General features: G+C 42.3%; 1 protein-coding gene across 1 annotated transcript in view; it reads right to left on the bottom strand.

The window, feature by feature from the left end:
- scube1 (signal peptide, CUB domain, EGF-like 1) overlaps positions 1-13,961 on the bottom strand; it is a 100,135-nt gene that overhangs the window by 62,363 nt on the left and 23,811 nt on the right. Inside the window, exon 4 of the mRNA XM_054624405.1 lies at positions 401-535. Coding sequence (XP_054480380.1) covers positions 401-535 — 135 coding nt within the window. The remainder of the gene's footprint in view (positions 1-400; positions 536-13,961) is intronic.

The raw sequence follows: 13,961 nt of genomic DNA, 5'->3' as shown, positions 1-13,961 counted from the left end.
AAAGAAATAACGTGTTTGCAAGCCATGCCTTTAAATATAATGAGCCTAAACATCTGAACTGAACTGTCTTTGATGTATCTAGTCACAAACAGTTGGGCAAACACATCTGCCTTCAATATTACACCAATCAGAGCAAAGCAGCACTGATCCTATTGATTTATTTCCAGCAACGTGAATTCACCCCACCAAAAAAAAACAAATGTCATTCTAGCAAACTTATCCAGTTACTGCAAAACATTTAAGACAATGTAATCCCTGTGTTTAGTTCAAGATTGGAGCATCAAGTAGCTTTATAAAACACTGAAACAAAGCACGATGTGTTTTCTTTGTTTCTTACAAGTGATTACCTTCCAGAAAGCAGAAGACAACAGCTCTCGCTGCGTCTCTGTTCCAGTCTTACCATCAGAGCGGTGGATGCAGGTGTGCTGGTTGTCGCTGAGGAAGAAGCCATCCGTGCACTGACACTCGTAGCTCCCCATGGTGTTGACGCATACTTGCTGGCATCCGCCGTTGTTGTCCTCGCACTCGTCCACATCTGTTAGGATCGGAGACGCACACAGAGAGACATAGTCAACCATTGGCAGCACGGCTGGAATGGCAGCCGATTAGGCTTCGTAAACAAACTTGCGTCCGTGAAAGTTTATGTACAGGGAAATGTGCTGATGAGAGGGATGACGTCAGAGTCGGGAATGTGAATCTGATCCTGGCACCCACAGGAGGCTGGATCAAACTCCTGGCACCAGGCCGTAACGGGGGTCTGGCAGGGTGGGCATCACAGTGTGTGTGTGTGTGTGTGTGTGTGTGTGTGTGTGTGTGTGTGTGTGTGTGTGTGTGTGTGTGTGTGTGTGTGTGTGTGTGTGTGTGTGTGATATGTGCACATGCTGGTGCACAAGTGTGTTTATTGGGCCTCCGCTGTGCCGCTGAAAGGCCAGTTGATTTCCAATGGGGCATTTTGATGGGGGCTGAAGTGGACTGCAAACATGTAATACCCTTGACTGGCTTTAACAGGGATCAAACGTGACTGCCTGTGTGTGGGTGCGTGTGTGTGTGTGTGTGTGTGTGTGTGTGTGTGTGTGTGTGTGTGTGTGTGTGTGCGTGCGTGTGTGTGTGTGTGTCCCCCGGTGCCTGACCGGATGACTTTGTGTTTAGTCTGAGGTTCTGACAGTGCAGGCAGGTTACACGAACAAAGATATACTGGAAAAAGAAAAGACCCACAGAGACATAGCTGCTCTAAAAAAGTATGTACAGCTTTTTGTCTATGTGGACACAATGTCCAACGTAGTTCTACCTGAGACTATACACACTTTTATCTAATGGTAAATTCAATTTAATTCAATTCAATTTATTTTGTATAGCCCAAAATTACAAATTTGGGAATAGTAATAGCAATGTGACTAATAATACCATCAATCGCAGACTAAAGCCATATATGTCATTAAGGGATCAAAGTACAGAGCGCCATTTTAAAACAAAGCTTGAAGGGTTCATTCAGCGTGTTTGACATGTTCTGATTGGCCGTACCTAAGACCGTTGTTACTCTTGTCCTTTCAATGCAGCTTTTATCAAAACAATCCTGCCGGGTTGCATCAACTGTCAAGTCGGTTTGCTCCGAGTTTTTGATCTTGCTCGTGTTGGGATCTGATCGTGCCGAGGTGGGCCGGCTCGCATTGAGTCGGGATCTGACTGAGGTGAGGACGGCATTTGGGCACATCCGGACAATTTATCAAACGCAGGTCTCGCACATACACTAAATATAAGTGGACCTAGTCACTGTACCATCACCCAATGGTTTGTGGGCTGTCGAGGGAAGCCTTAAGTTAAGCATTTCTGCTGTGACTGTTGTCTTGAAGAACTAAGTTCTAAGACGAAAAACAGACTCCCAGACCAGACAACCACCAGTAGGATGACCTTCATTTACTAAATGAACATCATTCTGTAGTGAAGAAGACTTGAAACTAGAGATTGAGACCATAAACTCATGTTTACAATGTTTACTGAGGGAATAAATCAAGTGAGAAGTAGAGTCATTTTCTCATAGACTTCTATACAACCAGAGGAGTCGCCCCCTGATGGACATTAGAGAGAATGCAAGCTTACGAGATTTCCAGCATTGGCTTCTTCTCCCCCGTCTCTCTAGCAAAAAAAGTATAATCACCACAAAATAACACGTGTCTTGTCGAGACGTATTTCCTATACTCATATTACTCCTTTTTTCTAGTAACAGTTTACTGAAAGCTTCCCCTTCGTGGATTTCGGAGGAAGGAGATCAGCTCAAAGAGGACCTTGGGAACTGACGCTCCTCTGGTTACAGAGCCCTAGACTGAGTGCATTTAAGGGGAGTGGGGGCCAAAAACAGAGGATGGAAAGAGACTATTTCTGCACAGTGCAGAAATGAACACATACTGTTGTAGTTACTGTATACAGCTGCTGGAGCTTCTGCCAAACACTTGCCAACTTCTGAATCTAATGTACCCTTTTATCTCCCGCTACCACCCTTCTAACAACACAATAACTCACTTGGTTCATGCTGTCCAAGGGAATGCAGTCCTGCTTCTAGACTGAATTTGGGGACCGACTTGAGGATTTTTTTATCTATTGAAATCCACAAGCATAATCCAAATGAAACTCTGTGAGCAGTCAAGGGTTCAAGTTTACATTAATCCTGTTTTCCAGACCATTTTGTGTTTTGATTTAAGGATTATGGTTAGGATTATGATTCATGCTCATGCTCAACCTTACTTACCCGTATCCAAGATTCCATTCTTACCCAAACCTGATTAATTAAAATAAATAATTCAAAAATTTGTCAATACACCCCATTTTGGAGACATGTTTGGCATCAAATCTTGGTAGCTGTCACATCAGCTGTATGGCCATCATTTTTCAATGAATGTACCCTAGATGGTGCATGGAAGAGAGTGCAATCAAACTTAAAGCTGGCTTCATTCTGTACGCCCGTAAAACACCGGTTGCTGTGTTAATATACTGGTGCATTAGGTGTCCTCACTGAACTCTGGACTTTGTTTTTGTTTCACTTCCTAACGCCGTTTTAAGGAAATCTCATGGTTTAACATATGTCATAAATGTGACTGATGCATTTCATTTTCAAGCTGGATAAGGAGAGAGAGCAAGAGAGAGAGAGAGAGAGAGAGAGAGAGAGAAAGAGAAAGAAATGCAGCCATCTCCAAGTCCAAGTGATCTCTGCCAACATTTCTGCATAAACACAGGCCACGGGGCCATTTTGCAAGTTTCAACCGGAGCCCCCTCTGTTTTGTTTGATTATGCTTGTGTAAACTTGCGTACAATTTTGTTTAGACACAACGAGGATGTGCTTGACACATTGGGGGGGGGGACGAAGAAGAGGTGTAGGGGAAGGGATGGGGGGTGAAAAGTGAGGGTGGGAAATCAAAAGACTTGTAAGTAGAGATGCTAAACAATTGAAGAAAGTAATTTAAAAATGTTTTCTAAATAAAATTGTAAAAAAACATGTACAATACCCAAACTAATTCTGTCTGTTTATATAATATTTTAGTTATTGCTTATTTATTATTCTTTACTGTGTTATTACTTATTTATAATACTTTTTTGGAGCGTTTTTTTTTTTACTTATGTCTCTTGTTTGCACTATCCTCTCTGCTGCTGTAATCCTGCAAATTTCCCCCGCTGCGGCTTATTTTATCTTATCTTATCTTGTCTTATAGATTTTCTTGAAAGTTTGATCATGAGGACATCAGTGAGAGAAACCACCAGTGTAAACAGCCTAAATGTGCAATTGTGATTATTGTCCAAATCTCTGTTTATAAGATTATCTCTGCGAGGAGAAAGATACGATCAGTCTCGAGTGTGCGTGCACCACTATGTCCGTCCACGGCTACATCTTGCATTATGCTGAGGCAAACTGCATAATATTTTACACTTTTTTTAAAACACCTTTTATTGCCTGTTTTGTACTGCCATTGGCCGTTAGTGACATCCCTCCTGAGTGCATGTCCAACCACCCTATGGGGGGAGGACAGTTTTTTCTACCTGCACGTTTATAGATATTTTTCTTTTATTATGTTTATAGATTTTTCCAACTATCACAAGTTTTAACAGGAGGAATAAATACAGCCAGCAAAACCTGCTTCAGTGTTCATACAGGCCGCTGATATCTTTTAAAGGCAGCCTTGCAAAACTGTGACACTATTCCTTAACTCGTCGATCTTTGTGGTCCCTTATTTTAAAACAAATCGTGCGTCTTTCATCAGTGTGGATTGGATAGCTTTTCAAACTTTGCCTCAGTTTAATCCGCCCCTTCCCTCCCCTCCCACCTCCTGTCCGTTGCATGTTGGACCTCTCCGTGACACGCCGTGGCCGCTGGCTCCCCGCTGCGCCGCCACCTCTCAGATCTCGCCGTGGAATGAAAAGGAACGCGTCAGAAAGAAAAATAAACTTGCACACGGCGCACCGGACGTGCACAGAGGGCACCGAACCATCGACACATTGGGCCCAGCTGTGTCCACGTCAAGACCAAATAAATAAAGTCAGAATCAAAAGGAAGAAAGGAGCCGAAACAGGACCGCTCTTTAATCAGAGCACAATTACGCAATCTTAAATCAATTAGTGCCCTAACTTGTTGACACAGTGCATCTGGGACATGATGGAGCGACTTCCTGCCTGCTCACGCAAACCGATTTATTTTCCTTTTTCTTTTTTTCTCCCCTTACTCTCTGTAATTTTCTTAAAGTGTTGCTTGTCATCCGAGGCTCGTTCAGAACACCACAAGGTTCTGAGGTTTCTCAATATCATGCTTCGGGGTCTATTAAAAGCCACAGAGTCTTTGTTGCTTTTCACAAGCCGGCCCTGAGCGTGCGAGAAAAGTAAGAAATAAATTGAGTGTGAACTCTGACGGAGAAACAAACAAGTCGGATAAAAAATGTTGTTTTCAGACGGAGCTGTTGCACTTTGATGCTGCAGTTTAGATTTAGAGCGCCAATCTGAATAGTTACACACCGCACCGCACCACTCAGCTTCAGCATTCGACTTGAACCCCTGCAACATTAGCAGGTTCCCACATTTCTACAAGCTATGAAAGACACATGATTTTCATTTTGTGCATCTTTGAACTCGTCGCGGCCGATTTCCAGCCACGGGGCTGCCGTGCGGTGTTATGACAGCTCGTCCTGCGAGAGAAGAGACACTTTCTGTCTCTGGATGTACACAGACTGCCAGTATTAATTGCACGTACGGATGGAACCAGGGAGGGGGGCCCTCGTTCATTCGCTAAATCTCCTGCTGAATGAGACACTTGAGAGCGAGACATTATGACAAACACTGAAGTCCTTGTTGACGGGTGGCGTGACGGTGGCGGTTGGAGCTGCACTTCAACTGCGGTTTGACAAAAGGCTGACGTGTCAGTATCTCAAAGGTCTGTTTTTATGGTCACCATGCATCAGCGGGGCACTCTGCAGTCAGTGATGACAGTAAACATAAAGCATCGGAGAGGATGGTGACGATGTGCTGTCCATGAGTCAATACACAGGAACGCATTACCCAACCTGCAGAGTTATATATCTTCTCAAAGTGGGCTATATATAGATCCCACAAAACCCGCACCATACCTGAAATACAACCTAATCCCCTTGATACTCTGCCAGCAGTGCTATTATTTATTCTTTTTATGGGGTTTGAAATGTGAAATTCAAGTATTTTGTTGTCAAAATTAGATATCCCACATGTGCAAAAACAGACAAAGTGCTGGCATCAGAGTAAGCCACATAATACAGGCTCCTATTAAAAACCATGAGTCATGTCAACATCTTTGCTTACAAACAGGCTGGTGTTGTCTGTTATTTTAAATATTGACCTTGTGGTGCAACTCAGGAAGCTACTTTGTTTCTCACACAGCAAAGTGAGACCATGCAAGAAGTAAGCCATTACCTGATGCAAAAACAATAACCGAGAATGGACTTAGTAAAATAATAATTATCGATATGATATTCAATCGCACCTTCAAAAAAATCAATTGATTTGCAATGACCAGTATCTAAAACTCACTATGAACAGTGCGACACATTCTCACTCCCAACTTGTGAAATACCGCCGCTTGGTCAGTGTCCCTGACCTTCTAGTTTACACCTCTAGCATCAGTTGTTGACGCGCCACTGACGGCGCATCGACATTCGCTCGTTACATGCATTGTGTCTTTTCAAAAAAAACTTCCACCTTGACAGGAAGTAGGTTTTGGCACTAAAAGGTTAGAGTCATGCGACAACCTCCGGTTCTGCCGAGTGAAGCCAATGTGGAAATGTCTTAAACCTGCATTCTCTCTACTGTCCATCAGGGGGCGAGTCCTCTGGTTGTATAGAAGTCTATGAGAAAATGACTCTACTTCTCTCTTGATTTATTCCCTCAGTAAACATTGTAAACATGAGTTTATGGTCTCAATCTCTAGTTTCAAGTCTTCTTCAATACAACATGATGTTCATTTAGTAAATTATGGTCCATTTAGAGTCAAATAGACCATAAAGTGGAGTATGCTTTAGGGCGTGGCTTACTGTGAATGACAGGTCACTGACGTTACCAGAGCCGTATACGGCGTTTCTCTGAAAAGGATGCCTCAGTGCGCTGGTATCAGACGCTGAGGGTCACTGAACAAACACCCGTATTTGACGAGTTGGGAGTGAGAAAAGGTTTAAAGGTGATATAATCATGTCTGTCCAATTGCAGTAGACCCTTGGTCCAACAGGGTTCAACTATAATGGTTAGGGGTTATCAAATAACAACAAAGACTTCAATCTTTCTCGCAAGTTCTTTTTTTACCACTTGCCTGATCGGGACAGTCATTTTTCTAGGTTTAGTAGCCCTACGTTCCATTTTACTAGCCGAAGGCAAGCCAGCAATCCTTATTGTTGAGGCCTGTCAAATGTGACATATCTTAGCAGAGGTGAAAATACAGCACACGCACACAGGGACTCTCCCTTTGCTCCTTTAAAGCATTGCTTGATTTCTATAAGACAATGTAGTTGTACTGATCTAAAGGAAAGGCTTAGGAGCACCATGTCATAGGATCTTGCATCACTTTTGTAGGTGTTGGCAAGGTCAAGCAACCAACCACCTCTTACGTGTGTGTGTGTGTGTGTGTGTGTGTGTGTGTGTGTGTGTGTGTGTGTGTGTGTGTGTGTGTGTGTGTGTGTGTGTGTGTGTGTGTGTGTGTGTGTGTGTGTGTGTGTGACAGATTTAGGAGAAAAGCTGGTCTGCCTGTCAGAGTGTTCAGACACAGCGTAGACACTTTGTCCACATTGAGATCTAACATCCAAAAACTATCCATCAAGGTATCTCCTCTGAGCCATACATCGCCGCCTGATGCAACATCCATCACCGAGATGCTGCCGTGCAAACTACGTAGCGTCGCATACTGTAAATCGGTGGCCGTACTGGTCAAATCTGCTAGGACTGCTTTAAAACAATGAGCTGAATGGGTCTGGACTGGGATTGGAAGTTACTGAATATTTCATCTACTGTTTTCATGCATGTATTTCCATTTTCTGATACTTTACACTTAAACATTAGTTTCACGTGGAAATATTGAACGTTTTACTCCACTACATTAATATTTGATTATATTTTATAGTGATTACATCACTTATTAAAATGACACAAGTTAATCTAGCTCTGGTAGCGGAAGTGACCTTTCAATCGATCACAGTAAGCCCGCCCTAAAACATACCCTGCTTTATGGTCTGTTTGACTCTAAATGGACCATCATTTACTAAATGAACATCATGCTGTATTGAAGAAGACTTGAAACTAGAGATTGAGACCATAAACTCATGTTTACAATGTTTACTGAGGTAATAAATCAAGAGAGAAGTAGAGTCATTTTCTCATAGACTTCTATACAATCCGAGGAGTCGCCCCCTGAAGGACAGTAGAGGGAATGCAAGTTTTAAGACACTTCCGCATCAGCCTCACTCGGCAGAACCGGAGGTTGTCGCCTGGAATGATCACAGCAAATATCAGCAAACATTAACTGCATGTTCTGCATGTTTCCATTAAATTAATTTTTGAGCCAATTTTAAGAGAAATGCTACTGTGGCACGTCTCTGACGACTGGTTTGGAGCGTATAAAGTCAGCTACAGCGCAGTTTGTTCAAAAGTTGGCGCAAAAGTTTGAATTGTTCTTTCATGTCAACTATTAGCCATGTGTTTCATGCTGTCCCGAGACAGGCAATCGCACTTTTTGGGAATATCTGAGAAGACATTGGCAGCAGAGACAGCTGATTAGTCATGCTAGTTAAATATTACCTCAGTGAGAATTTATTCAGTTAAAGTGTTTCCATAATTCATCTAGCACATGAACTATTATCCACGAAGGTCTAAAAACCAACAGGATCAAGATGAAAATTTTCTTTTGCAATTGAGGAGGTTTTTATCATATGCTGCCGTTTCCATACAGCTTTTCTAATGTGATACTTCAGAACGCATATAAATATGTGAACGAAAACATGGCTGCCGTCCACAAACCCAGAAAGCTAACATCTCAGTCTCATAAACAGAGTGAGCGGTCAGTCTGTAGCTCTGCTACTGTTACCTGATGACGGTTTAACTCTAGTGAAAACATTCAGTGATCCGTCTGACAAATAGATTTAAAATGTGACAGGAAAGAAGAGGGGAAAGGAAAGAACACCAGACAGCTATTAAGGTAATTAGATGAAAGCTAGTACAAGGTCAGCACACAGACAGTACGAGTGTTACAGAACAGAGGGAGACAAGAAAGACAGAAAAAAGACAAAGAGAGAAGTAGATGGAAAAAATAAATAGAGCATGACAGGAGACGTAACAGGCAAAGAGAAAGAAACTAACAGCAGACAGTAAGAGAGAAGAGGACAGGGAGACAATGGGAGACAATGGGAGAAAAGGGAGAGGGAGACAGAAAAAGATAAAGACGGAGAAAGGAAAAGAAAGAGAGGGGGACAGCAAGAACGTGTCTCCTCCATTAGTGTGTTTTAACACAGACGTTCCAAAATAAAGACAGCAAATAGAGCAGAACCTCATTACCAGGAGAGGAGAACAGGAGGAGAAAGGAGATGAGAAGAAGAGATGAGAGGAAAAAAAGAGAAGAGAGGATAGGAGGAGAGGAGAAGAGGAGATGAGCGGAAAAAGAGAAGAGAGGAGAGGACAAAGGCAAGGAGAGGAAAGGAATAAAGAGGAGAGAAAAGGAAAAAAAGAGAGGAGAGGAAACCAGAGAGGAGATAAGAGGAAAAAAAGAAAAGAGAGAAAAGGAGAGGACAAAGGAGACGAGAGGAAAGGAGTCAAGAGAAGAGGAGAGGATGAAAGGAAAGTGACACAGTGAATGGAAAAAGCAAGATTAGAAGGAAGCAAACAGAAAGGAAAAGAGAACAAAGAAAAGAAGGACATAAGGTAGGGTGGAAGGAAAGGAAAGGACAGGACAAAGGGAGGAAGAAGGAAGGTAGACAGAAGAAATTAAGAACAAATAAATGGTTGGAACAAGAAAAATGAGAAAACAAAAAATGAAACCTAGAAAAAGCAAAGGAGAGAAAGAAAGACAGAAGCTTTGAATCAAACTGAGGAGGAAGGAAGTACAGAGCAAGGAGATGAAAAGGAAGGAACGAAAAGAGTGAACTCAAGAAACAAAATAAAGAGAAAAGGAGGTGAAAACAGGCAAAAAGAAAGAAAACATTGCCTCTTTGATTGCGATCACACGGACCTTGTGTCTGATTTCACGCTTTACCGCCTCGTTTGAACTCAGTAACCCGCTTTTAATCAGCCGCGGCTCATTAAGGCCGCATCCAGTGAGCATCTAATAAAGCCAGCTCCGGGTTGAAGTCAGACGTGGGCTGGCTTCCTCTCTCCGGCCCGTAAAGTTACAGAATTGGAATCGTTTGAATTAGCGGCACGAACACGTGTGGTGGAAATCCTGCTAACCTCCCCCGCCCCCATCCTCCTCCTCCTCCTCTTCAGCTAACCACAACACAAAGAGCGACACGGCGGCTAACTAGCGAGCTAACGGCTGAAGACAGTCGGGACCTGTTAACAGACCGGCCAGCCTGGAAATTAGCAACACAGAACATGTGATGACACATTAATTGAGGCACTGTCACTCCGACCCCACTTCTGTATTTCACACACTTGCATCCATCGCTGCAGAGCCAGGAGAGTGAGCCCAGAGACAAACTCTACCTCCTGAGCCACAAACGCATGGACGGAAGATCACGGCCTTCTTTAAATTAACCTTTTTCTACCGCATCATCTCGTGCTTCATTATCCAGTTGTTATGGTCCTTGTCCCAACTCAGTTCCAAGCCGTTCCCCAGTGGCTGTGGCGTAGTGGAGAGCAAGGTAGTTCTCCAATCAGAGGGTCGGTGGTTCGATACCCGGCTTCGGCAGTCGATGTGTCCTTGGGCAAGACACTTAACCCCAAGTTGCTCCCGAAGGCTTGCCATCGGTGTGGACTGGATGTTGCATGAATGTTAGTTAGAGTCTGATGGTGGCACCTTGCATGGTAGCCTGTCATCAGTGTGTGAATGGGTGAATGATATGTAATATACTACTGATTGTAAGTCGCTTTGGATAAAAGCGTCTGCTAAATGACTGTAATGTAATGTAATGTATAAGATTGTCTGTCTCCACAGGCAAGTGGGCGTGATATCTACTTGCCCAAAGTCAAAATTTGCCCACATACAAATAGTTTTATTAATTAGCAGTTATTAAATGACATGAAAGGCAAATGTTAATTGTCATGTTTAATCTTTCTTTAAGTAAACATATCTGGAGTTTCACCCACATCCTCTCAGAATACCCAACTAAACTTCTGTTTCCAGGATAACTTCAATTATTTCTTGCGCTTCAGCTATTAAACCGTGTCTTTACACCGCCGCCATTTTCTTGTGTTCCCGATCGTTACTGCACATCAACAGAGATGAGGACAAAGCGAGTTGTCGCACTCCTTAGCTACTTACATCATCGGATGACTTGCTAGATTTACTAGCCCCACATGGCACTTTACTTGCCCCGGGAAAATCCATATTGTTGAGCCCTACTCTACAGTTAAGATGGAGGCAAACAGCAGCATTATGATCCCCTCTACTGGGGTCAAAGTTCACAAGTCTCCAACAGAGCGAGTTTGAGTCAACGTGTCAAAAACTAATGTGAAAGTTTAAAGTACATTTTTACTAAAACACTTGTATAAACAGTTGCATTGCCTGTTTTGGTTGAATTCTCTAGACACACTCTATTTACTCTTACAAACAACCAAAAACGAGGTAGGCGGGTCATTTCTGCACTTTAAAGTGTGCAACACTGTGCACCACAGAGCGATTAGATCATTCTTGGAAGTTAAAAAATCAACATCAGTTTTGGCCATTACTGGGGACATGGGTTGGGAATCACCAAAGATCCGACATAAATGTCAAATGCTTCGACTTTGGAATAGACTTGTGAACATGTCTGATCAGAGACTTACAAAAAAGATATTTCATTGGGACATTTTGCATGGCCATCCATGGGCTAAGGGTTTGAAATCTCTGTTTAATATGACCGACCTGTCTTTCATTTTTCAGAACAGGTTACTTTGTAATATTCAGGATATTAGGACCAAACTGTTTCTTATGCATAAAGAAAAATGGTCAGTTGACATATGGTGTAAACCAAAGTTACGAACTTATTGTCTCATAAAGAATAACTATAATGCAGAACTTTATGTTAAGTACAACTTAAACAAAAGACAAAGATCCCTATGTGCACAGTTACGCTCAGGAACATTACCATTAGCCCTAGAGACCGGTAGGTTTCATTCCACTCCAGAGGAGGACAGAATCTGTTTGTTGTGTGAGCTGGGTGAAATTGAAAATGAGGTGCACTTTTTGTTTTACTGTCTTGTCTAAGAGGACATAAGGGATGTCCTCTTCAGTAAAATGACTTCCATTTATGTTGATTTCTTTTGGCTGGATGACTATGAAAAACTTGAGTTGTGTTTTAGGAAAGGAACCTTCTTTGTAGCAGATTCTATTTGCCAGGCCTGGGAGAGAAGGCAGAATGTTCTGTTTAAGATGGAGCGGTGAAGCAACCGGTTGTTTTGTAATCAAATGTGACCTTGATGAGATGTGGATCCACTGCAGCTGTATTGTTGGTGTCTTGTAAACCCATGAGGGTTGGGCACGTTTTGTGCATGACATGAAAAAAAAAAAAAATCTATCTATCTATCTATCTATCTATCTATCTATCTATCTATCTATCTATCTATCTATCTATCTATCTATCTATCTATCTATCTATCTATCTATCTATCTATCTATCTATCTATCTATCTTAAAGCAAGAAGCAGCTCTGAACCTATAGGATTAGACCACATTATGTAACTTTACACTTTTTCTTTTACTGTTTATTCAATATATTAATTAGGGATGCACTCTACTGACTCACATAGCTGGGTCGGGTATCAGTGATAATGGGGCTGATCTATTTGTTCAATTCTAGATATAATGTACATAATATACTGGAATTTTAACTCCTGTTTCAGTTTTAACCAATTTGTTGGTGCAGTAAAACGGTTTACGCTTCAATTGTATGTTGCTGGTGTATGACTTATTATTTTAATAATAAATAACAATTCAGTGGTTCTATCAGTGACTCCAATGTCTGAATGACAAATTCAAGCGAGAACAAAACTGGACTATTTGCATAATATGTTAGTCGTTTGGCATTGTGGTGTTTTCATCAGGATTATACTTAATGACAGTTTAACTTCTGCAGTCATAGTGCAGCCAATGTTTAAAACCTTTTTCACTATTCCGATAGAAACCACAGACGCGAGTCGGAACCTCGGCATGGGGATGGATTTTTTAAATAGTGTTTTCATTTAACATCTCTGGCCCTTGTTTGCGCGGGGAGGAACATTTGAATTCTGATGACGGGGCATCTTTAACTCTGCTTTATATCAGCTGTCTGAAATTCATCCCCTGTGAGGTGAATCTACATCTCGGCAGCTTTAGCTGCTATTAGCCCTCCGTCTCTCACTCAATCTCTCCAAAGGGCTCAAAGAATGAGGCTGCCACACTTACCAATGCCACACATAAGACAAAACCACACGCCTCTTTTTGTGTTCCGGATTCAGATTTTTGCTCTCATCAGTCAGCGGTGGGAGACTGACAGGATGAGAATTGTCGAGTACATCTTGTGCAGGACTGCGTGTTGAACGGGGCAGAAAAAAACAAAAACATTACGCTGACTGACGCTAAGTCAATAGCGCAGCAGCAGGGTTGAACAGACTGGATCTGTCAAAGTGGCAAAGCCCAGCCAGATATGTGTAGGAGAACTCTTCAACCCCGACCGCCCTCCCAACAGCACGGAGAAACAAGCAGCAAAACAGCAGAGATCATGGAAAGACTCCAAACGATGACAGAGCTGAGCCACACACACACACACACACACACACACACACACACACACACACACACACACACACACACACACACACACACACACACACACACTGGAACATCCACGCACCCTTAAGCATACTCTCTTAAGCTCAGACAGACAGACATATTCAATCATGTACTGGATCAGATGATTGCACACACCCAAAAAACACTCAGACACTCAGCGATGCACTCCAAGGGTAGATTAACATTGAGACACACGGCAGACTTCTAAAACAATGTGTTAGGGCCGTGAGCTGGGAGAGGAGGGTAATATTTTAAGGGAAAAAACCTTAGATGGATAGAAACTTGGATATTCTCTGAGGTAAATTTACGATCATAACACTATTTGTTTCACTTCACTTTGAAAGGTTGAAAAGTTATTCCCCCCTAAAGTGGAAGAAAAGATACTGTGACAGATAATGTTTCTGCAAGTTATTATTAATAATAATAATTTGAATGTCAGCTTTAGGAATGAAGCTTTTAGCTTTTTGGGATGGCCCTACTTCGTCAAATTTACTTTGGACTACTTTGGTCAACT

This window comes from Anoplopoma fimbria, chromosome 23 (genome assembly GCF_027596085.1).
Source record: "Anoplopoma fimbria isolate UVic2021 breed Golden Eagle Sablefish chromosome 23, Afim_UVic_2022, whole genome shotgun sequence".
NCBI classification, from domain to species: domain Eukaryota; kingdom Metazoa; phylum Chordata; class Actinopteri; order Perciformes; family Anoplopomatidae; genus Anoplopoma; species Anoplopoma fimbria.
Note: the sequence above shows the minus strand (reverse complement) of the source record. Positions and strands in the feature narration are given on the sequence as shown.